The following is a 25047-nucleotide window of genomic DNA, read 5'->3' on the forward strand; positions in this document are numbered from 1 at the left end:
AATGGTGTACATATTTATTGTCTTCAAGATAGCTGAAGTTACACATACACATATACTTACATATAGGCAAACATAAGCATGATATTAATTGCACATATGCCAAACACAAATGACTAACACCATAAAGACTTCCATTAAATTACATGACACAAAGTGCTGCAATCAAATGAAAAGCTAATCGACTGTGATTTATGACTACTGCAAAACGTACCACGAGGACACATTTGCACAGCGACACCATTCTGCCACCTTCGATGCATTTGTTACACTTACAATCAGTTCCCCACAGAACAGTAAAGATTGTGATTCTCCCATATGGCCCGATACATGACTGTTAGGATACATGTGTTTTAGTCTACATATAGCTTACATAAAGTTAAAAAGTGCAGTTTGTTATACGACCATGCTCCTCTTATCAGCTCTGTTCGGAGCTGTTAATCTTAATTTCATTAAGTACTTTTAACAGTGTCATTTCATATTATCATCTGCGTCGCCACAGCAGCGTGATTTCTCCGGTATGAACTGTAAAAATAGATCCTGTGTGTGTGTGTGTTTTTAAATGTGTCTGACAAACTAACTGCTGAAAGCAAAGCATGGTACTGTCTACTGATGAAGCCCAGTGTGTTAGGTTGCAAGAACAGACAGAAATCACATTAAATGTCTGTAGAAAAGGTTTCACACTCACATTGCTATACTTGTCAAGACATTTTTATGACCAAAAATATATATAAATATATATATCTCAACAACCAAGCCTTTGACCGATTCAAATCACCACTTGTTCAACTACCTCCCCACCTTTCTCACAACTTGCTTTTATCCTTCCAGTCACTTTTCCTTCCGTATAGTAACTTCTAAACAGTAACAAAACAAATAAATGTAGTTAAAGTAATTCGAAAAGGGTTGAGAGGAAAATGAGAGAGAGGGAGAGAGATAAATATAAAGACTGAGTGAGAGCAGGAAGGAGACAAGGAGTCTGTACAGGGAAACATCATTGTTGGTTTTGGTTTCATTTGGCCTTCTCGGCTGCAGGAGCAACGACAACTGGCTCTGTCTGGACCCCAGCATCTGTCGAGTTACGTTTCTGACCCTGAAATTAAAAGGGAGAAAAAATGTAAATGTTTGTTCATTACAGCATCAACTAATCTTTTATTATAGGCTGCTGTCAGACCTAGAGTTGTCAGGCTTTGGTCTGAATCAGGGACTCATTTTGTTACAAAGTTGTATAATTGCCTAGAGTTGGTTCGTGTTCAGCAGCATTTACAAGCGGACCAGATCAAATGCCTTGTGTGAGAAAGCTGCTCTTGATTGGTCAGAATTTCCATGTGGGAAAAATCCAGGAAGTTAAGCAAACGTTGAAGAAGAGTACACTTGCAAGATAAATGTGACACTTTCTAATGTCACAATGGAGGGACAACTACGCAGGTTGATTTTAGCACTGCTCATCGTGGACTATATTGCTGTCATTGTTCATTTTAGTCAAACCATACAGTTTGAAAACGAGGCGCAGCTCCAACTAGAAAACAATGTTTTGATGCATTGGATGTGCTGAATGTGCATATTAAGGCAGTACAGGAGGAGGTGCACATTAATAATCCTCCAGGACTGTAACATGCTCATGTTTAACCCGAACAATGTGTCATGTGACTGCAGTTGGTTCAGATCCAGGTCGGAACACGTTCTCACCACAAACGAACTGCACCAGAGTTTGTTTGTAACCGGACTGAGAGTCACAGGTATTTATCAGCTCCAGCACCGATTGGCATTGATGGAAACAAACACCTAGGTGAACGTGCTAATTAAGCTCCTTAACTGGGGAGATGCAATGATGCGCTAATACAAAATACCGTCCGTCTCTGCCCAAGCAGCGCTCAAACACTGAGCCAAATTAGTCTGCACTGCATTTAAAAGAGAGACTGAATAAGTAAGATATATAAAAAGAAGTAACCACTGTAAGTTTTCACAGGTTTCCATGCTGTTTCCTACTGTTTCCTAACCTGATTTCCATCCTGTCTGTGATGTCAAATGTGAAAATGCGAAAATGTGAAATGGCCCATTCTACAGCCAGTGTTTGGTTCGTCCAATCTGGACTACTGTAAAACAACATGATGAACTCGGTGAAGGAGGACCTGCTCTGTATGCAAAGCTCTTAAATAATGGCTGGGAAACAGTCTTTGACCCTATGGGAGCTATGTGCTATGCAACATATCCTCATACAGCAGTTCATATGATACACTAGGAATTGGCCTCACACAAATGATGTTACATATTAAACGGAAAGTTACACACTTAACAGAAAGTTACAGAGCTTAGGTTTAGCCAAGTTAGGTTGCTGTGCTTATGTTTAGGAGAAAAATGACTCAAAGTTCAATTGAAGTTTACTCAGTTCAGAAAACTAGTGTCCTGGGGAAAGTCCTGTGTTTTGTGACCCATCCTGCCTCCTATCTTGACTGCCTGGGGACACTTCCTACTTTACTACCATCAGCACATTGGTGACCCGATTGTAGCCTTTCAAAGTACGCGAGTCATGCATGTATTACTGGCTCATCATTACGTGGGATGTGTGTGAATTTTGGTGCACTACTTTTCCCAGGAAAACATACAAACATTACATGAAAACAACCTGGGGGGTATGACACAGGCGCAGTGTAACCAGAGCTGCGATACTGGAGGATTACAGCAAGACAATGGCAGCCGATATACAACAGAATAATTGAATTAAAAAGCATTTGTTCAGAGTCTTTTATTAAAGATCTTTTCAGTTATTGCAGAATTGTAATTCTCATCCATATCTCTATTTTTTGTATAAAATATATGACGGCCCAGGGCTGGCTGCGGACACCTCAGTGAACTGAATCAATCATCTTTATGTTCCATGATAGTGCTCCAGTTATTGAGCCTTTTGGCAGGTGCAGACCAGATTTTACTGGGCAAGTAAGTAAGAATAATCAGGAAAAAACACTCAAAGTGTGAAAAGTAAAAGAACTCAATGCAGATAAATCAAAATAAATAAACAAATAAATAAATAAATGAAACTTTTTGAAAAAATACCCCCCCCCCCCAAAAAAAAAACCCCCTCAAAATTATATATATATATTTTTTAAAAAAAAGAGAAAAGAAAATAGTTGCCAATTCGTTTTCTGTGAATCGGCTAATTGTTTAATTGACTAATTGCTAACTTTTTTATTCATAACTATATTTATTTATAGCATATTTTATAAACTCTTCTTATATTTTTTATGCAATAATCTTAATTTGTAGAGTAACTAGTAACTAAAGCTATTGGAGAAATGTTGTGAAGTATAAAGTTCAATATTTCCCTCTGAAATATAGTGTTTTGAAAGTATGAAGTAACATGAAAAGAAAACACTCAAGTAAAGTGCAAGTACTTGAGTAAATGTAATTAGTTACATTCCATCACTGGTTGTACTCCAATGATATGAAGCGATATGACGCTGTGACTTCTCCTCTTTTAAACCACCCTGTTCCTGTGTAGATATAAATGGCTTATTCGAAGTTAAATAAAACACAGTGATTCTTATTTTAAGATGAATATACTCTAATGAAAGCATAAAGATGAATATTATATACCCCTAAATCCTACACGCTGGACCTTTAAAGAGCCACATAAAATCTGAATTCATATCTAACCCATTAGGCTTTTTCCTGGCATTTGATTTAAGTCTCCTACAAACCTTGTTCTTGTTGCTTTTTGTGGGGAACAATTTTCTAACTTGAGATCTTTGCTCTTTTTCCAGAAGTGCCTCCTCATTTTCTTACTTGAATCGTTTCACTGAACAGCATCCCTCGCAACACTGCGTGGAATATGTGTCCCCTGATTCAAGTCAAATTTATTAACTGCAAGTTATTAAAACCAAACCGTGCAAAACAATTCACATGCTGTGCACTGCACTGTGAAATAGGGCCCACACCTTTTGTGCTTTCATATGCTGCTGCTGCCATCTAGTGGTTTACACAGGGCTATTAACATTTGACCTGAATACACAGTCAGGGGGAAAAGTGTCACTCTCCTTACCAGGAATTTAAACAACAGCTGGACAGAGTTCCTCTTCTCTAGTTTCTTGGGCCCGCTGGCATCATCTGCAGCTTGGGAGGCCACTGAAGCTGGTTTGTTGTCTACAGACGCCTCTGCTGACTTGGCTGCTGCTTTGGGTTCCTCCTTGGGTTTGGCTGTCTCTGCTGCTGCAGCTGGGGCAGGGGTCGCCTTCTTGGGATCAGCAGCCTGATGGAAACACTGAATTATTCCAGTGCCAGAGCAGCCTTCTGTATCATTACATAACAATATCTGATGTGCTCCGCTCATTTAACGCAGATGGACTTTGAGATGACATCAGATGCAACATTTGAAGCGACATTAAGATGTACCAGCTGTTAGGACCCAGCGTGTCTCTGTGACTGCAACATTATGAGCGATGGTCGCAGAAGCACTGATGTGTGTTGTTATGGTTTTCAAATATAATAAAAATGGAGAAAAAGGTTGTTTAAGAGTAGGTTTAATACCAGATGTAATTGATGGAATTACTCTGGTTAATAATGCGTCTGGTCTCGAGAGGTAATTTTACTGTATTTACCACTCCAGCTGTTCTCCTGAGGAGCCGAACTCCACTTGTGGAGGCTGCCTGGACTTTTGTGGTCATGTGGTCTAACAGTACCTCAAATTCACATTAATCTGTTACTTTCTGTTTGGTAATTCATAGATTTTCAAACATTTAAAGAGAGAACAGGTCCTTACTTTGGGCTTGAAGAGAGAAAGGAAGGATTTTGAGCCTGTTTTCTTTTCCTCCTGAACAGGCGGTGGTGGTTCTGGCTTCACAGCAGCCTCCAGAGTTCCGGCTTTTGAGGGATCCACCTTCTTTTATCAACACAGCAGAGAAGAAAACACACATCATGAGGTATTAACAAATTAAAGGCATGACAGTGATTGAAGCTGACAGAGTGAAGCCAGGAGCTGCCACCTGTGAAGTCAAAGACGATGTAAGAGTGGGGGAAAGTGGAGGATCAGAGCAGAGAGGAGGCAGAAAAACCTGAACCAGTTCCTGTACGAAGGAGGAATTGAGAAACCCACGCCACCGTGCAGAAATGTAAAGAATGTTATTGAGGGAAATAGGAAAGGGAATGATTCAAACTCCGGTGAAGATTCTTTCTTTAAAGGAATAGTTTGACACTATAGGAAATAAGCTCTCCTCCTTTCTTGCAAAGAGGTGAGAAGATCAAAACCATTTTCATTCCTATTAAATAAAATGCAGGCAACAGTTAGCTTAGCTTAGCATGATGAATAAAAATGGGAAACAACTAGCCTGGCTCCATTCAAAAGGTATGAAACCTCACTGTTTGATATGTTATATGTGTTTAATGGACATGGACTATCTGAACTATATACCTATACAATTACTTGACATTTCTAGAAAAATTACGTAACATAATAAATACACACCCTGGACAGGTCACCAGACTATCACAGGGCTGACACATAAGCCCCTTTTACACTGCCAGATTTTGGCGAATGTTGGGCCGTTTTGCTGGCAAGCTGCGAGCATTTAGACACAGCGGCAGATTGGCGAGTTGATCTGAGGTGCCTAATTTTCCGCCTCATAGGGTAGTCATATTGGCGGAACCTTTTTGGTTTAAAAGAACGAGGCGCCCTTCCGCCACGAGAGGAGCTGTTGATGACACCGCACGTGCGACCCACTGGCGGTGGACTAAAGGCCCATTTATGCTCCCTTTACATACGAAAATGTATACGTCTGTTTCAAACGATGTTACCGTCACTGCCCACATACTTCCATGCGCCCTTTACGTTGGCATGGATGTTAACCAATATATCCACTAGGGGGCAGTCCAGAGTCAAAAGTTTATGACAACAACAAACTCAAAAACAAACATGGCAACTGTGGAGGAGATATTGATAATGTACCTCTTGCATCAAAGACAAAAACAGAGGGACCCCAGTCGAAGGGCGCGAGGGTCGGCCCTGGGAGCAGAGTGGAGCTGGGAGGGGGGGGGCCTCCACAGAGAGGGATACACGAGCTTTGGGGGTATGTGCAGGGCTGGGAGTGCGGAGAGGGGAGGGAAAGAAATATAACAAAATAAGATGAAATAGGAAAAACCTGTCTCCCTCTTTTATTTTATTTTCAGTGTTTAATCAAAGCGGAGGCGGGAGGTCCGAGGCTTCCAGCGAGGGGAGAGGGAGAAATATAACAAAATAAGATAAAATTGGAAAAACCTGTCTCCCTCTTTTATTTTATTTTCAGCGTCTAAGGCGAAAAAGTTCCACCATTTTTATTTCTTCTTCGTGTCTCACTAGAGCTACATATCAGGTAGTGACAGCAACACTGCCCCCACGGTTTTTGGTGGTACTGCTCCGTTTGGCCCGTATCCGTAAGCTTTATGGAAACGTGCAGAAATACGGAAGAAATGAACGTGGAGCACGGACAGAAGGCTCCGTCCGTATCCGGATCTGTATTTAACGTCGAGCATAAATGGGCCTTAACAGGAAACAGCTGATCGCAGGAATTAGTGAGCAGCTAGTAGCAAGAGGGAAACGCAAACCTGAAAGACACAGTAAAGATGAGCAACTGGGGAGACAAGGAATTGCGCGCCCTCCTCGGCCATTAACCGTCATGTGCCATTTTGCCACACTCCCCGATTTTGTTTTTATACTGCCAATGCTGAACGAAGACTGATTGAGCTTTCCTGCAAATTTGCACAATTCCTGTTTAAAACGGGCTACAGAGACAGACAACCATTCACACTCACATTCACACCTACGACCAATTAACCTGCATGTCTTTGGACTGTGGGAGTAAGCTGGAGTACCCAGAGAAAACCCACGCTGACACAGGGAGAACATGATTACACAGACAGCACGGCTCCCCCACCCCACCACTGCAACATATCATCATGCATTTTTCATTTTACCGTCCATTCTGTTGCTTTCCCATGTCGTTCAGAAGGTGTTGTTCATCTGCCGTCTACACAGCATAAGAGGTGCTAATAGGTGGATTTTGTTTCCCTCGGACGGAGCCAGTGTAGCTGGTTCCCCCCACTCTCAGCCTCAACGTTAAGCTAAGCTAACCAGCTGCTCGCTGTTGCCTCACACCTAACAGAGTTATCCTCTCATCTAACTCTGCAAGCCAGGAAATAAGCGAATTTCCCACAATGTCGAACTCCTTTATTTACCTCATCTTCTACCTCTGGCTGTGGTGCCGCATCCACCACCTGCTGGAAAGGAAAAATTATTTGTTTTCCCATCAATTCAAGTGCTGTATGAAATGTAGTAAATCATGGACTGACTCATCTGTCATGATGGAAATATACCACAGACAACACTGGTGATACAATTTGAAAAATAATGACTGCAAATGCCAAATTTCATGTGTGTTAAATGAAATGAATTAAATATTATGTTTGGTTCAGCATAACATTTGGTACATCTGGTACAACATCATGTCAGAGGTGCCTGTAGAGCGAAGAAAATTAAGAATTAATATTCCCGAGCACTTCCTGCTGATTTACCTGCTCCTCTACAACTGGCTGTGCCACCTCCTCTGCTGTCTCCTGAGGTTCAACATTATTTTCACTCTGAGCAGATGCAAATCAATCACAGCATGTGAGAAAAAATCAATTCGATTGAAACATAGTGATGTGATATAATCAGAGGATCAGACGATTATTCCACTTCCCTAAAAAAGACAAAACCCCCAAGATTGAGAACCGTCCTTTGATTTACCTGGACTTCTACAACAACTGGCTCTGGCACTTCCACTGGTGTCTCCTGCAGAGCAAAACTACTTTTTTATTTTTGAAGTGATGCAAATTAAGATGTGGAAATGTTGTAATTCACTGCATATGGCATGTCTGTAATGAGCACAGCTGTAATCCTTAAAAGATGATTCAAAGTAAGACCCACTGTGCTAGTGAGAAGTTTTCTGAGAGACTACTGAGATTCAAACTGACATTAAAATACATCCCCTGAATACAACTGAGAAGATTAAGCATGCTCTCTAGTTTACCTGTACTTCTACAACTGGTTGTACCTCTACTTCTACTGCTGGCTCTGGTGGTGCATCCTTGATTGTCTGCAGGACAGTGAAGGAATTCTTATTGTTAGTAAAAGGCAAAACGACAGACAGGAAATGTCCTCAAAAGCAGAGGAAAAGTTTTATTATAAAGTGATGAATATGTTAGCTTGGTAATGCTGACTAAGATGAAGTGGTTAAAGAAATAGTTACACATTTTAGGGGGGATTTTTTTGCTGTCTTGTTAAGAGTTAGATGAGAAGATCAACCCTAATGTCTTAAAGCTAAGTATGGGGCTAAGGCCGGGAGGCAACTTAGCTTAGCTTAGCTTAGCTTAGCATAAAGACTGGAAGCAGAAGGAAAAGGTTAGCCTGGCTCTCTCCAAAGTTCACGAATAGACTTACCAGCACCTGTAATGCTCACTAATTATGTTGCATGTCGTTTGTTTTAATTTCAAGGTTTTGTAGCTGGGTGCATTGACTTCCTGGAGTTTTAGCTGCATGCCTAGCAACCCCTCATTAAGAACAGGACGACTTAACAGCAAAGATTAAACAATTTAATGTGTTTATTATTGAACTGTAGAGGCACTGTAGAGCAGTGGTTCCCAGCTGGTGGGTCATGGTCCAAAAGTGGGTCACAGGTCCATTCTGACCGGACCGCAAGTGACTTTCAAACGTGTGTCCATTTTATTTTGTAAGTTAAGTAAATTTTCGGCACAGAACTTTTACTTTAAGTGCAGTTTCCTGCTGTAGAGTGAGTGACTGATGGACAGCTGCTTGACAGACGCTGCAAACTAGTTTAATGATGTAGCCAAACACAAGTATGACGCTGAATGCATTAAATTGTGTGGACCTCGAGCTAATGACTAAGCAGAAATCTGGACCTGTGGCTGGACCAGTTGGGAACCACTGCTGTAGAGGGTACTCTGTTTGGGCAGAGGCAGGCTAGGTGTCTCCCCCTGTTTCCAGTCTTTATGCTTAGCTAAGCTAACGGTCTCCCGGCTCTAGCTTCATACTTAGCGCACAGACACTAGGCTCAAATGTTAACACAATTAAATGGCCATTTTTAGTGGTTATCAGCCTCATAGATATGGGTTAAAAGGGTCTTGCTACATGGACTCGTAGGCTCAGAACGCCACTGTCAGCCCATTAAATGGCTATGATTATAGACCTAATCACTGTGACGTTGTGGTAACAGCAACAATCACTTCCAGGTAGACAACTGGCAGTGGTTCGACTTATCTGACATTTCTGCTGTGCTAATTTTATGTACTTTGTTGCTTCTCTGTCATCTATGATAAACTAAATCTCCTGGCAATACAGCTATGGATGGGGCCACAACAAAACGTATTTTAGCCACTTGGTTAAATCAATATTGGTGTAAGTGTATGCGGTATTTAAATATTTGCTCAGCTTTATCTTACACACTAACCAATTGAGGCAACGGTGGATCAGCAACTCCAGTGTTCTGCAAAGTAAAATGATGTTTTGATTTTTCTGTCAATGAAGTCTGGTGGCTCTAAGTTAATGGCTTCAGTTGCCTGCAAGAAAGGCTGTCTGACAGCAAGGTGAAGCACTAAAAATATTCTAAATATAGCAGAAATTTCAACTGATATTAATTTTTGGGAGGCCCATTTCTTAGAGGGCTAAAAGCTAACCAAGTGAGGCAACATTTGCTCAGCGACGTTTGATTTTATGTACATGGCGTGAGAGTTTTTTATTTGAAAGTTATTGTCAATAAACATTGTGATTCTGTTGTTAGGTGGCAACAGAGGAGGTCAGGTGACGTAACGGTTGTATAAAAGAGGAAGGAAGTTTGCATATGAAGGTGGTTGGGGGGGGGTCAAAAAAACACAGGACTTTCACCAGTGATACTGGGGTTTGTGTCCCTTGTGAAAAGTCAATGTTGAGTTATTTTAACCATGTGGCATTACATTATGTTAGTAAGAAATGGACTTATTTTAAGCCATGCCATTGTTTTTACTAAACCTAACCACGCATTGGCGCCTAAACCCAACAGAGGTGAAAGTGAAGCCTAATAAAACTGCTCCAGGCGCCGACAGGCATTTATTGGGCTGATAACGGCTGTAAACCACTGATAACAACCATTTTATTTGATAACATTTGTAATTGGTGGCACAGATGTGAATATGGTAGGCCTATTGACCTTCTCAACTAACTCACGGCAAGCAAACAAAACAGTGTATCCCCCAAAATGTCAAACTAGTTTTTGCATTAAAGGAATCAATAATGCAGTTTTAATGTTGTAAACAAAATGCATGATGGAAATACGGACTGTGGTAGAAACAGTAATGGTAGTATGAGGCTTTTTTTCCAGGGAAAGTCACACTTTTATTGCGCATCTAACTGAGGGGTCATATTTTTGAAAAAGAGCTACAAAAACTTGATTCTCTTGGACGAGGTTCAAAACAGGATAAAAACCAACTTATAGACAATCGCTGCTGTCGGTTCCAGTTTGGAAACAGCCAATAGTTGAGTTTCTGCCACCTCCAGACAAACCAGCTGTTGTTCAGTTAGTAACAGGATGAGCCACGGTCAGTTTGAGAATATGATAATCTACTGTACCACTGCTGCAGTCTTGGCTGGGACATTGGCTCCACTTGCTGAAGCACCCTTGGCTTTCGGTGCCTTGAAACCTAGCAGTACCTCAAATTCACATACAGTATATTTCACACTACGTTATAATCTGATCTCGCAGTGCAACACTCACTCACTGAAAAGTCTACATGAATAACCACCCCTTAAAATAATCATCTCATCTGGCAGTCTCCAGTTTGCTGTGTATTTACCTTTGGACGGAAGAGATTGCTCAGTGCAGCTTTGGCTGATTTTCCTTTTGGGGACCCGACTTCCTTTGCAGCAGCTTTTGGTTGTTCCTTTGGTGAGGCTTTGACAGGTTTGGCAGCCGGTTCTCCTTTGATTTCCATTTTCGGTGGCTCTGGGGGAGGTGGTGGTGGGACAGACATTCCTTTGGGTGCTGCGGGCGGCTCAGATACTTGTGCAACCTATTCAAGAGAGAATAGGTGTTGAATGAAACAGTCACACTTAACAGCAAATACATATTCAAACACAAAATGACAATTTAAGGTGGGGAATGGTACATGGTAAAGTCAGTTTAGCAACTATGTTTTCATCCAAATCAGACTATTAAAAATGAGTTAGTATGTAAAATGCAACATAAGCAAACAAAGTGGCATCTATGTAAGTTAACCAAACTCAGTAAATATAGCTTTTCTAATAAAATAAAAACAAATTAAAACACTTTATGGGTAATGTGCTCACAGTGGTGGTTGCTGCTGGTTGAGTCTCCTTCTGGGACTATTTGGCAACAGAAAAAGAAGCAGTTGGAAAGATTAAGTTCAAGTGAAGCAAACAAAGATCTGCAAAAAAAAGCTTGTGTTCGTGTGTAAATGCTTATTGGTTCTTTAGAAATAAAATATTCTCTTTTTTTGGAATAAGGAATATGGTAAATACAAGCAGAATGAGAAATGAACAGAGATGGATGCCAGTTAGCAACCTGAAGAAAAACCGTGAGCCTTGTGTTTAATCAAAATAAACATATATACATAGGTCTACTAGTTAAATAATCAACTCCTGACATTACTAGGTTCATGGTTACAGCTTTGTAAACCAAAATATTTAAAATAATAATGAAAGAAAGTCAAACAAGAATATCAAAACCATTCTCAATAACCTTACGGTGGTACTATCAGTGCTGGGGAGTAACTAGTTACCATGAAACTTCAATTAGTAGCCCAGGCTACTATTTGCTTAAGTCAATGAACTCAACAGGCCTATATTTGGGACAGGCCTTTAATTCCTTTCACACAAACTTGTTGCTCAGCAAAGATCGGTAAGTCAATCAAATTGTTTATTTAAAGCAGTATGGGTATTACTTGTATAAAAAAGAGGCATCAGATAATATATTAATCATAAATCATGAATTTGATCGAGCTCCGAGAGACAGCGAATCCGAAAGAGAGTTACAACACTCGTTTTACAGCACCTTATCCTGTTAAGACAATACTCACAACTTGGACAAATTTTAATGGAAAACCCTTTAGATTCTTTTGATAGAATATGAGTCTTTGATTACAGAGTAATCAAAGAATGGACACATATTCTGATTATATGACTGCTTAAGAGGCAGGGTGTCACCACTTTTTTTCATCTTTCTTGTTTACCAGGCTGGTATATCTGAATAAATTACGTTAGCTCAAGTGGGTAGCCAACGACCTGTTTTATACATCCAAAGAACCTCGATAAAAATTAACTGCCTGGCAACCAGACCAGGCCTCTAATTGAGACAGGCCTTTATTTGTCTAAATATGTAGCTACACCAGGCTAGTAAAAGAGACTGGAAGTTTAACTGGGATGAGACGAAGTTTTACAGTACATGTAATGAAGTTACTAGGGCTGACCTTTGACTCCATATTTGGACATTCGAAGCTTCTGAGCTCAGAACGAATATAATTTGCATTCGACGACGATGGCCGGGGGGGGTCTGCGGAGGTCCGCGCGTACTAAAAGTGGACGTCCGCAAGCCCTGTGCGCGCAAAGCTCAGATTTTACGACCGCGTGGACTCCACTCCGCGCACCAGTGTCACTCAAAAGACTGCTCGGCATGTATTTTTCACATCGCCATGACAGAAACGTGCAAGAATTGGGGGTAATGTAGTGTTTCACGGACATTTTTACAGGAAACTACAACGCGGAAGCGCGCTCATCTATGGAAGCCCGAATGACTGCGGACATTCCTCGCGGAGTCCACTCCGCTTATAGTGCGCCTGAGTCTGTGAGCACCTTAAATTAAAACCCTCAGCACACACTGCAGCACAGTCAAACAGATGCGCAACTCAGAGCACTCAGAGCCGCGGCTCGTGGCTCGTTGATGGGGTTAGTGTTGTGTTGTGTTTCTCCAAAAAACGAAAAAAGAAAGCGCCGAAGCTTCGAATTTTTTTTTTCACAGTTGAATCCCGTGCCATTGAGCGAAGCTTCGAAGCTTCAAATTTTTTGGGTCAGCCCTAGAAGTTACATTATTAAATTACAAAAAATATGTAATTATAATCAGTTACGGTTACTAAGAAAAATGTGTAATCAAATTACAGCTACTGACCAATATGTTGGTGATTACTATGGGGTTACATCTGAATATATTCTTTTTAGCAAAAAGCTTTTATGTAGGCTAAAACATAACATTTATTCTGTTGCTTTGCATCTTTACGCCGTGCAGGAATGCCTTCTTTTGGCATATATCTGGACAACACGGGTCCGCAAAGCAACTGAGACAAATTTGAGTGCAACATTAATGCAGCAGCTTTATCAACTTGTTTAAAGGGTTAGATAGAAAAGTAATTAAAAAATAAATATAATATAATAATACATTGCATTACCGTGATGATGCCATTAAAATAGTTATATTCTTTTAAAAGGGTAAATAGCAATCTGTGAGTGTCATGGTCAGTTAATCATTTAACATGGTTAATATGTGATGTAATGTTTCATAAATATGTCTTCACCTGGTCTTTCGTGGCATCAGGAGTTGCTGCTTCCTTTTTGGTTGTTTTGGGAGTCATCTGTGCAACAAGGGAAGGAACATTAAATATCTTTAATCAAGTTATTCATGCCACACACATAACAAGAAGAAAAACTTTCCTTTAAATGTTAAAGTGTACGCATTGATGTTATTTCATATAGCTGGCAATGAAGCTGCAGACTGAAACGTTCTGGATGAGCGTATATGGCTGATGTAACAGGCACAGAAAAATAATTATTTAGATAAAACAGAAGCCTTTCATGACTGCAGACTATGGCCTTTATGGTAAGCTAACTGAGGCACACTGAGGTCCCTGACAGAGCACATACAGTACATGCGCTGTCATTGTGACAGCCATTGTGCTCCGGCGATGGCGTAGGCCTGCCCTCGCTCTATCTTCACAAATCTCAACTTCCAACTGCACAGGCCTCCCTTGTGAGCTCACGCTATGGGTTGAACAATAGGCCACCACATTCCCGCATGTTCAAAGACTTGATTAGCATGGGGCTAGGGCAATGGTAACTCTTTAAAACAGCATGAGTCCAAAAGACAGCACGATGAAGAGGAAATACAATAGCTGCTTGTTGCATGGTTTTCCATCAGGCGCTCTCATCATGGCAGATTTTGTTATGGATGCCTTTAGTGCCATAAATCTCGCCTCAAATAAGAGGAATCACCAATCAAATTTCAACACATCATCTTCACTGCTGAATTTATTACCACTAATCTTCTCTTTATCTGACAAATTAACAAATCTCTTGGCTTCAGTGAGGCTTTAAGTTAAAATTAGAACACACATTAACTTCAGCTGTTTGCCTTCAGAAATATTTGGAGATAACAAGTATGGATTTGTTTTTCCGCTCTTGATTACAGCAATTCTTTAATTTATTTTCCCCAGCAGTCTAATTTTACAAGCAAATAAAATATCAAGTGCACATAAACCACACTTAATGACTCAAATTGTGCCACTTACAAGTGTTTTGAAGAAGTTCATAACTGGATTCTCTTCTGGGTTACCGTCCGTTTGGTTTTCCGCAGGTTGACCGTTTCCGTTCTCAGTTTGAGGAGCTCTCTCTTCCTCTGGCCCTGCGTTTGCAGTCACACTCTCTGGCACTGTTGATTCTGCCTTTAGGTTAGCTGTGTCCTATATACCATCACAAAGAATTAGCCTTTGAGAGTTATGTTAGAGCAGCGCAGCTGATAATGCAAGCAGTGAGTGTCTTAATCGCAGCATTGAGAAGGGCGCACAATTCCAACCATGCCTCTGCCTACTCGGGGCATTGTCAACAATCAGCCTTTTATTAATGTGTGTGTCCCACCCCTCACTCATTGATATTCAACAATGTGTGAGAGTTATGCCCTGAAAAATGTCAGAAAACTCAAATACCTTGCTGTTTTGACCGTGGTGAGTATCTTTGAAAATAAAGAACAGACCAACTCTGCTATTAAGATCATTTTTAGTGAATCTGTTCACTTCAGTTTTTCTTTGCTGTGATTCAAATTTCGTATTTCTTTTTAGACGAAGTCACTACTGCTCTTTCTTTTCTAAAAGCAGGTTTTACTTTATGGAGATACTTTTATTTCTTTTAAGTTTCATTTCAAGTAAAATAAATTTGTGATTAAAAATGTTTTTATTGTAGAAAACATGTGTCACACACTCTGGCTCCAAATGCAATTCTGTATGCAATACTTTTATTTATGATGATGACGCCCTCAACAATCTGGAAAAATGACTGATGATCTTAAAGAAGGTCTGAGAGCTGAAATGTCATCATCGAAATAAAAGACATTTGTTGTCTATATTCACGTTTACTGCCAGTGATCAGCACCTCGCTATTATCCTTGGTTAACTCACACCACACCTCTTAGGGTGCTTTCACACCTGCCCTGTTTGGTTTCGGTTCAATCAAACTCAAGTTCATTTGCCCCCTAAGTGCGGTTCATTTGGGCAGGTGTGAACACAGCAATCACACTCAGGTGTGCACCAAAACAACCAGACCGAGACCTTCTTGAAGAGGTGGTCTCAGTCTGGTTACAAGCGAACTCTAGTTTGTGGTGAGAACGTGTTCCGTCCTCACTCTGAACCAACTGCAGTCACATGACACATTGTTTGGGTTAAATATGAGCATGTTACAGTCCTGGAGGATTATTAATGTGCACCTCCTCCTGTACTGCCTTAATATGCACATTCAGCACATCCAATGCGTCAAAACATTGTTTTCTAGTTGGAGCCGCGCCTCGTTTTCAAACTGTATGGTTTGACTAAAATGAACAATGACAGCAATATAGTCCACGATGAGCAGCGCTAAAATCAACCTGCGTAGTTGCCCCTCCATTGTGACATTAGAAAGTGTCACATTTATCTTGCAAGTGTACTCTTCTTCAACGTTTGCTTTACTTCCTGGATTTTTCCCACATGGAAATTCTGACCAATCAAGAGCAGCTTTCTCACACAAGGCATTTGATCTGGTCCGCTTGTAAATGCTGCCGTGAGAACACCAACCAACTCTAGGCAATTATACAACTTTGGAACAAAATGAATCCCTGATTCAGACCAAAGGAGACGACTCTAGGTCTGAGAGCACCCTTATATTTGGATTTTATATTTATATATGTATTAAAGTCAAAACAATTTTTACAAAATTTAGTACAAAAGTTTTTTTGCTCATCCGAAAGGTATTTTGGATATCCAACATGTTTGTTTGCTAGTCTGAAAGTGTTTCTTGCTGTTGAGCTGAATCTTGTGGGTGGGACCTACACTAAAAGATGTCAGACACGTCTCTATTGACTAGTTTCGACTGGAGTGACAGCATGCAGCATCCACTGTGGTGAACTAGTCAACTAGTTGTTGCATGCACGATGTCATGCAGGATAATAGGCAGCCTGTACACATAGTGTACCAATGACGAGGGAGTAACTAGCAAAATTGAGCTGAGCTAGCAGCTGCAGTCTGACAAAATAATGTGTATTTTTAACCCGTTACAATGTAAACAAAAGCGATCCACATGCACCAGTTTAAACATATCACTCTTGCTAATACTAAAGAGGGATCTAAACCTCTGTGTCAAATCAATGCCATACCTACAGCGTAGCCTGACGTGCCCAGAAATGTAACTACAGGTCATGGCGACACAGACCTCCTGTCTATTTCACAGATAAGAAACAATCAATTGTGAAGACAATAAATTCTCCACAAAATAGCATTTTAAGTCTTGTGTGTGATTTATCCGAGCTAATAGTATAGAGAAAGCCTGCTAGCTGCTAGGCTAATTTATACAATGTAAAATGCCATAGGCTTGTGCTAATAATATTAACATGTTGTACTTGTGGCGAAAATGTGTCCAGCAAAAGACAAATGTTTTGTCTGTGAATGCTGCGAGTTACAGTGAAGCTGATTTGTGTACTTGTGTTTGAAAGTGTCTCTATTAAGCCATGTTTAATGTGTGTTTAATGTGTGTTTTACACCACTTCACAGAAACTCCACCACTGACATTAGTATAAATGCTCACAATGGCGTAGGCCACGAGCGTAGGCTCTGCATAGAGCTGACGCAGAAGTATAACAATGCCTGGAGACAGAAGTATACATTAATTTGCTGCCATTTCCGCTCCCTCTGTCCATGGACTTCAAAACTGCATCTCTCCTTTACCACAGTGGATGTTGCCATGCTGTCACTCAGACAGGACGATAGAGATGTGCCTGACATCTTTAAGCGTCTGTCGCCCTCAAGATTCAGCTCAACAGCAAGAAAAGAATTAGATTTGCAAACAAAACTTTGGGATGTGCAAAGTTTCAAATTGACATTAATATGTTTTTAATCACAAACTTATTTTATTTCCAATAAAACATTTATTGATTTCTGTGTTGAAAGTTATGATCTCAACCCTTTTCTTTTTAATTGCATAATAAAGCAACAAAAGTGACTCTATATAATGTTATTTGTCACTAAAATCAGACCAAGGGAATGCAAATAAATGAAACAAAATCTTGAATGAACAAGACAAACTTTCATTTTTATTGGAAAATGTTTCAGCACTTCACAATCTGAGCTTTATTGGGTTGATGATATGTAAAAAAAAAAAAAAGGCACCGTGCATAAATTATAAGACACAAATCCTTTTACAATCCAGTTGCAATTTGATTTGATTTTTATTTTGATCTCTTTTGGCTCGTTTTTTTTATCTTCCAAGAGTCCACTTTTAAAACATTTAAGCATACAATAATTTATAAACAGTTACTACCACATATTAAACACATAATATCCTAAAGAGGTAGGCAGATATTTTTCAAAACAAAAGTTCAGACAATTCAGACAAACACTTCACATCTGTTCTTCCTTTGGGGCCACGTTGATATCAACAGTAACTCTGTGTCCCAGTGAAGAAAGCTGTAAACCACCAAGGCTGTACATTGATTCTTCAACAGCTGACACACAAGCTGATTGTAACCTATCAACTAAAGCTTCCATGTCTGTGCTGGTGACACTTTGTGAGTCTGTTGTTGAATCCATTGAGTTCACGCTTGATTCATTCTCCTCAGTCTTTCCCTCTGGTGCGACCTCCTCTGAAGTCATAAGGTTAAATTCAGCTGCAACATGTTCTCTAATTATTTCTTCTACGATGGAGTCAAGAACAGCCTCACTACATTCATCTAAAGTGGCATCTTTGGGGTTCTCCTCAATGGCAGTTAAAACAGCACCAGTATGATCTTGCAGTATCTCTTCTGTTATGTCTTCTCTAACTTCAATCGTCTTGACAATGACCACACGCATGTCGCTTTTTAGTGTTCGCTCAAGGAGGCTCACCACATGGTCATTAGATATTGCGAGGGTGGAATCAGCTTGTTCAATACGTTCAGAGACTTCCACAGCAGTTCCTTCAGCGGTGTCTTTCAACAGCACTTTAGCTGGGGTGACATTCTCCTCTACAAGTTCTACAAGTTGGGCTGAAACACAAGGCATAGACTCTTCTGTGGTGTCCGTTGCTGGTACATCTGCAGGTTTCTTAACTGTGTTCTCAGTTACTTTAGGTTTCACTGAAATAGCTTCAACAACTGATTCTAGTATGTTCTCCAACACCTCCATGATTGCATCTTCTTGACAAGGGTTTGGATTCTCTAATGCAGGTTCAACTGAGATCACAGGGATTTGTTCAGGTGTTTTAGAGATTTTGGTTTGTGTCATGACTTCTAAACGTACTTCTGTTTTTCCTTCTGCCATGTCATTTTCTTCCACGAGTTCTTCAGAACTGGCAACCTCCAATTCCAGTTCGTCTCCTCCAGTTGTATTTTCCTCAACACTTTCTGGCACTGCTTCGGTTTCATTTGATGAAGCCTCCATAGCTTCTTCGTTCATCTCCACAGCAGCTGGCTCCTCTGGAATAGCGAGGCTTGCTCCTTGTTCTGTAGAAAGGGGCACAAAAGTTGATGCAGCGATCACCTCTTCTTCTTGGGGGGTGATGAGAGACTCCTGAGGATGAGTGATGGCACATAATTCAAATTCTAGAGAGAGGGCATCAATTGCTGCCTCCAATGTTACCTCAGTATCATCTCTGGCAATGACAGGACAAGGCTCTGCCTCTTGAACTCTTTCCAGTCCCACATCAGTCTTCACATCTTCACAAACCTCAACCTTGTCATCTGTAGTGACAACTTCAGGAATAGACCCAGGCTTGACTTCATCATCAGGAGAGCTTAAAGTGTCTTTAGGAAGTTCTTCATTGGTGATAATGAGGGGATCCGTTACTGCCTCCATTATCACCTGAGCATTGTCTTTGGCAATGACGGGACTTGGTTGTGCTTCTTTAACCATTTCTGGTTTGGCGTCAGTTTTTGCAACTTCAGCAGCCTCAACATTCTTATCTGTAGTGATAAATTCAGGAAAAAAGCTTAACTTATCCTCCTCAATCGTGATAAGCTCATTGGAAGGAGCCTTTACGATGAGAATTTCTTTCACAGGGCAACTTTTGCAGTTTCTCAAAGGCTCATTATCAAGTTCTTTGCGTATTCCTGGTACGTCCTTGACTGCAACCACATCGTCAGTGGTGATCTTTTCATCAGTAGATTCCACCTTTACTAGATTTTCTGTCACAAGAGGGACAGAAAGTTCCTCTTGGTTTGCAGTCTGGTTGGCTAAGTGCTCCGTATTTGTCTCTTCAACAACCTCCTCAGCAATTACAACATCAGATTCATTCGGCAGAGCTTCTTCAGTTTCTGCTGTCTCCATTATAACAGATTCTGCACTAACAGGAAGTACTGTCACAAGAGGGACAGAGAGTTCCTGTTGGTTTGCAGGTGTAACATTTGACTCTTCACAACCAACCTCTGAGATTGCTTCCATCACCAAAGTCTCTAGCTCTTCGTCAAGGGAAAGAACACCATTTCCTTCCCCTGCCTCAGGAGTGGCAGCATTAGACTCAGGTTCAGCGGTTTCAATCAGCACTCCATCAGCTGCCATGTCTCCAGGTCCTTCACCATTGCCTTCAGTAATGACTTCATCTGCACTTGGGTCTGACGTGTTCACAGCAGCAAAGTCAATGGATTCAGAAGCAGTGGCGAAAACTGCCTCAACACAATCTGCCACCACTTTAGGAAGGCTGAAGGACACCTCGAATGGTATGGTTTCCTCAATATTATCTTCCTCTGCAACTATTTCATTGTCTATTATGGATTTATATGGGTTATATTTGGGTTCTGCAGCATTTTCTGGCTCAGTTTCTTTAAGTTCGTAGTTTTTGGCCTCAGTAACTTCCACCAGTTCTGCTCTGAATATGACATCCTCATACACAACTCTCTCCAGGACCACTTCCATTGGGACCTCTGTATTGGTGGTTGTATCATCATCATCTTCTCCAGTTTGCGTTGAAATATCTGCTTGCATTTTGCTGTCTGTTTGCGTTGATATTTCAGCTTTTTGATATGGGTATTCAAAGTCCAATTGGTGCACATTGACGATCACGATGGCAGCTTCTTCTCCACTTGAGGTCGACTCCTTTATCATGAAAATGAACATTTGTGTTTAGATAAAATACAGCAGTTTTTTGTTTCTGGGACACAATTAACGACCAAGTGCTTGATCACATGGTGAGTCAGACAGCAGAAAAATTTCTTTGAGTGATGTTATTGTTTCATGATTTCAGAAATTATTTCTTTGTCTTTCTTAAATTAGTTCTTGGATTGGTTCATGTACTACTAAAAGTGGCTTATGTAACTGACTAAATCTAGATGATTGATTGATTGATTGATTGATTGACAATTTGGCAGGCAGATTATTTTGTAGATTAGAGCAAACATAAATGGATTAGATTGGCATTTTTCTACAAATCCTAAGAAAAGACCAGAACCAACCAATGCATTAGTCCTTCTCTCGGTGCTTCTTGAATAACCTAACCTCCTCTGTAGCAATAAGCCAACAGATGTTAATCTTCAAAAATGACTTAAAAATATATGGTTTAACTTTTAAAAAAGGCTAAATTGTTCTCCAAAAGAGGTGGGCTGTAGTTTTTAGTAAATGCTACTCAAACAGGAATAAATGCTGCATTTATTTCTATTTCTTGAAGACATTTGTTGTACTGAGTATTTCAGGCAGCAGGACGATGTATGTGGAATTAAGTCAAAATAAATTACATTGCCAATATTAATCATAACGAAGGAACATGTCACCAAGGGCAACACATGATGGTTTTCGTCTTTGCATGGGATTTGTGGACTTGATAACATACAGAACATGTCGTCGGACTCATCCTTTGAAAACAAACTTGAAAAGCAAACTTACAGGCTGTGCATCGGTGGTAGGAAGACTTACATCTGTTGGTGCTTCTTTACTTTCCTTGACCTCATCCTTCTGGATGACGGTTTCAAGGTTTTCAGAAATAACTGGAGCTTCAACAGGTTTGGAGTCCGTTTCGATTACGATGAAATCAGATGCCGCTGATTTTGTGTCGAGGTTTAAAGAGAGGGCCTCGCCATTTTGCTGGACTACAGTCTCACCATCAACTACAGCAAAAGAAGAATTAAGGAGAGAATTAGAGGGACAGTTCAACCCAAAATTAAAAATACTTATATTTCTTCTTGCCTGTAATGCTGTTCAATCTAGATTGTTTTGGTGTGAGCTGCTAAGTGCTGAAAATATCATATGTAGAGATGTCTGTCACTGTGGAATGTAATGGAATTAGATGGCACTCTGCTTATGGTGCTCAAAGTGCCAAAAAAACAAATAAATAAATAATAATTTGGAAAACTCAACAGCAATGTCTCTTTCTAGGAATCAGGATCCAGTGACTCAAGATAATCCACAGACCTTGTTGTGAGCAGTTTCACGTAGGAACTATTTACAGCACCCGCCAATCGTATTACCACTCAGAAAGAGGCATGGGTATAGCTACATCACTTTGACTTTTACAAATCAAAATCGCGTTGTATTTTCATTGTCACTTATATGCTCACTAAAGCCTGTTGTTAACTGTCAGTACATTTGGTCATGTTTTCGTTCATATTTTTGTTGTTGTTTTTTGTTATGAGCTTTTGTTTTGTGTTGCTATGTCTTTAAAATGGCAGTTCCCGGTCCATTCATTTGGAGAGTATCTACTCAAAGAAAGAAGCCAAAAAGGTCCCTCAAAACAGTGTTCTAAGAACGAGTATTGTTTACAGTTTTTGCAGTGTGGACACAACAAAAATAGGGGTGTTTAGCACTATGAAAAAGTTCCTTTGGCCGAAAATGCCAAATATATTCCAGACTTCAGATCCCGGTAAGTAAGCTAGCAGTAGATGCACGCTTATGTGGGGTGATATGGTTGGTGGGTGTAGTCAGTAGAAAGAAAATATTTGTTATTTATTGCTTACCACTGCTAGCTCACCTAACACCACTGAGCTAGCTAATATTACCAATCAGCCAATTAGGATGCCATTCATGTTTACATCTCGCTCTGTCATGAGCATGAGCCTTTTGTCCATGAGTAGATGCATGCTTCCTTCTGGGCAGTGATACAATTATTGGGTGTAGGTCAGTAGAAAGAAAATAGTTCCTATTGCTAAATACTGCTAGCTCACCTAACACCACCAAGCTAGCTAACGTTACAGTTCAGCCAATAAGGACACCATAAATGTTTATATGTTTTACAATGAGCATGAGCCTCTTGTCTATGAGTTGATGCACACGTCCTTCTGCACAGTGATACGGTTGGCAGGTGTAGGTCGGTAGAAAGAATAAAGTTCCTACATGAAACTGCTCACAACAGGTCTAAGAAGTAACCAGGTCATGATTTCTGGAAGCGGTTGAGTTTTCAGGTATATTTTTTTGCGATTTAAGCACCACAAGATTAGTGCCATCTAGTTTTATTATATTGGAGAGAAGGCAGGCATCTCTATGGCTGATATCTGAAAAATATGTATTTTTGATTTTGGGGTGAACTGTCCCTTTAAACAAGCTCTGATCTCTGTTATTTTTATGCTGCAATAATTCCTCTTATAATTACTCAAGTGTGTGCATCTACTTTACCAAGGAAGTTTACTGTTTACACTATGATCGATATCAATGTTGATTTAAATGTTGGGCTCTTTGCATGTGACATTAAACTCATGCATGATATTGAGGCTACTTGTGCGGTGCTCCATGAAGTAAACATGGGCAAGTCAAAGCAAGAAACTGACATTATCTTTATCAACATTAGCTCAACATTAGCTCTTAGACAAACTCAGGTGTCAGTGGGAATCATGCAGCACTATTGTCACCACAGAGACACAAACCGAACCGTGACAGGTCAAATAGTCCTTGTCAGTGTCTCAGACTACGCCTATAGTTTACACTGGAAGACTCAAGACACAGTCCAGCTGTGAGTCACGCTGTTTGCAGAGCATTATAAAATCCAAAAGACTAATCTAACATAAACACGCAAAGTTCAGTTGATTTTGTCTGTCACAGAATGATGTGCAGGATTTTCCAACAAAGTCAAATGCAATGAAACGAACAAAGAGCCGAAAAATAAGTCTTATTATCAGATCCTCTGAAGAGAACTGCAAAGTGATGCTCCGTTTATATTCACCTTCATTCATATGCTAGATATTGTGTTGTTTTACAGTTAAATCCTCATCATGCATTACTCACCAGAATATTTATGTTAACAATTACAAAATCTCACCAGCAATCTCCAACCCATTAGATGTGATGTTTGCAGAGAGGCCATTTGCTGATCCATTTTTATGCTTCTCGTTTATCGTCCCACCCTATGGACGATGATAAAGAAATATAGGTCAATGTTAGCACCACGAGACTTCTTCTACAGTAGTTTACAGTGGGTTTATTGACTGTAAAGAGCCTCCTGAACAATTCAGCATTATGAAAAAGGGCTCAAACCTTTAGTCCGACTGACATATATTTCCATGTGCATCTAAGCACTAATTTCGAGGCAGCAAAGTCATATACTGTGCAGTTATGTTTATTTTATTTAACCCATATTTAACCAGGTAAGTCCTGTTGAGATTGTCGATCTCTTTGCAAGGGAGACCTGGCCAAGACAGCAGCACACAAAAAGTTACAGCCAAACTACCGCACCATAAAAACCCATTAGATACACAGAGACATGTAGAAATATTAGAGCACCTATGCACGATGACAAGACTCGACCACCTCAGTCATCCTTGTACTTATGAGAGCTTTAGAGCTAGGTAGAGAGACCAGTTACCGTAGCTTTCTTTCCCAGCTCAGAACAGACAACAACACTTAGTCTAGCTACAGTCAGATCTCTGTTCAAGCAAAGTACAAATGTACGAAGGGAGTTTACCCAGTGTGGCTTTATAAATGAGCAAATACAAGTGACTGAGCCTACGGAAGGTCAAAGAAGGCTAACCAGCGCTGGAATAAAGTATCACAACATTGCAGATCTTTGTTGTTTAACTTTTAAAAGAAGTTACCTTGGTCTGCTCTTTGGTCTTGGAGTTATCGTTTCCCATGTTTTTCCCAGTCGAGACCTCCAGACACAAGCTCTTTTACTCAACTGAAACAAAAAGAAAAAAAAACCAGGAATGATCTGTTATGCTGCATAAACAAGAAAAGACACAATGCAAATAGTGAGTAACTTCTCTCATGAGTCTGTTGAATCTAACCATCTATTCACACAGTAGTTTGGCACTGTCTTAACATCATTTAAATATCTTACCTCGCTAAACCTCTGCAAGCGTTGCAAGTGATATCCTCCTTGAGAAGAATTATGTAAAGAGTGTGTCACAGTGTCAGAGAGATTGGCTTCCTGCTCCAACTCTACTGTGTATATCAGCTGCTGTTAACAGGCTATTTAATGTGTGCTTTAAAAATGGGTGGGACTGTTTTTAAGTAATCACCTGGGCTTGCTCCTGTGAAGAGTCCACTATCCGCCCCGACAGAGTGTCTGTGATCTTTAATAAAAGCTCATGATTAGCTCAGGGTAATCTTTCTGTGACTTCTCTGATAATACCCCGACAT

General features: G+C 40.3%; 1 protein-coding gene across 7 annotated transcripts; it reads right to left on the bottom strand.

Annotated features, from left to right (window-relative positions):
* On the bottom strand, positions 1-24938 carry bcas1 (brain enriched myelin associated protein 1). 7 transcript variants are annotated; one of them, XM_078169787.1, is made up of 16 exons: positions 24746-24938; positions 24501-24583; positions 23729-23813; positions 21367-21587; positions 14569-14739; positions 13579-13635; positions 11342-11377; positions 10849-11064; positions 8034-8099; positions 7751-7795; positions 7537-7602; positions 7201-7242; positions 4754-4873; positions 4593-4673; positions 4037-4243; positions 1-1090 (listed from the first exon to the last, which is right to left on the bottom strand). In XM_078169787.1, exons 2-16 carry the CDS (start codon positions 24537-24539, stop codon positions 1010-1012), a joined length of 1533 nt encoding a protein of 510 aa, XP_078025913.1. In that variant the 5' UTR covers positions 24540-24583; positions 24746-24938; the 3' UTR covers positions 1-1009. The 7 variants fall into 7 exon arrangements, with proteins under 7 accessions (XP_078025913.1, XP_078025915.1, XP_078025914.1 ...); XM_078169789.1 differs by lacking the exon at positions 4593-4673 and having other exon boundaries at positions 4754-4870; positions 24746-24932; XM_078169788.1 differs by lacking the exon at positions 4593-4673 and having other exon boundaries at positions 24746-24928.
* Positions 24939-25047: the final 109 nt, after the last annotated feature.

Source organism: Epinephelus lanceolatus, chromosome 8 (genome assembly GCF_041903045.1).
Source record: "Epinephelus lanceolatus isolate andai-2023 chromosome 8, ASM4190304v1, whole genome shotgun sequence".
In the NCBI taxonomy this organism is placed as follows: Eukaryota; Metazoa; Chordata; class Actinopteri; order Perciformes; family Serranidae; genus Epinephelus; species Epinephelus lanceolatus.

Coding starts and splice junctions, on each gene's coding strand:
- bcas1 (XM_078169787.1), bottom strand. CDS start 24,539: ATGGGAAACGATAACTCCAAGACCAAAGAGCAGACCAAG. Junction 7,796..8,033: donor AACCAGTTGTAGAAGTACAG/GTAAACTAGAGA, acceptor TTTGCTCTGCAG/GAGACACCAGTGGAAGTGCC. Junction 4,874..7,200: donor AGCCAGAGGTAGAAGATGAG/GTAAATAAAGGA, acceptor TGTTGATAAAAG/AAGGTGGATCCCTCAAAAGC.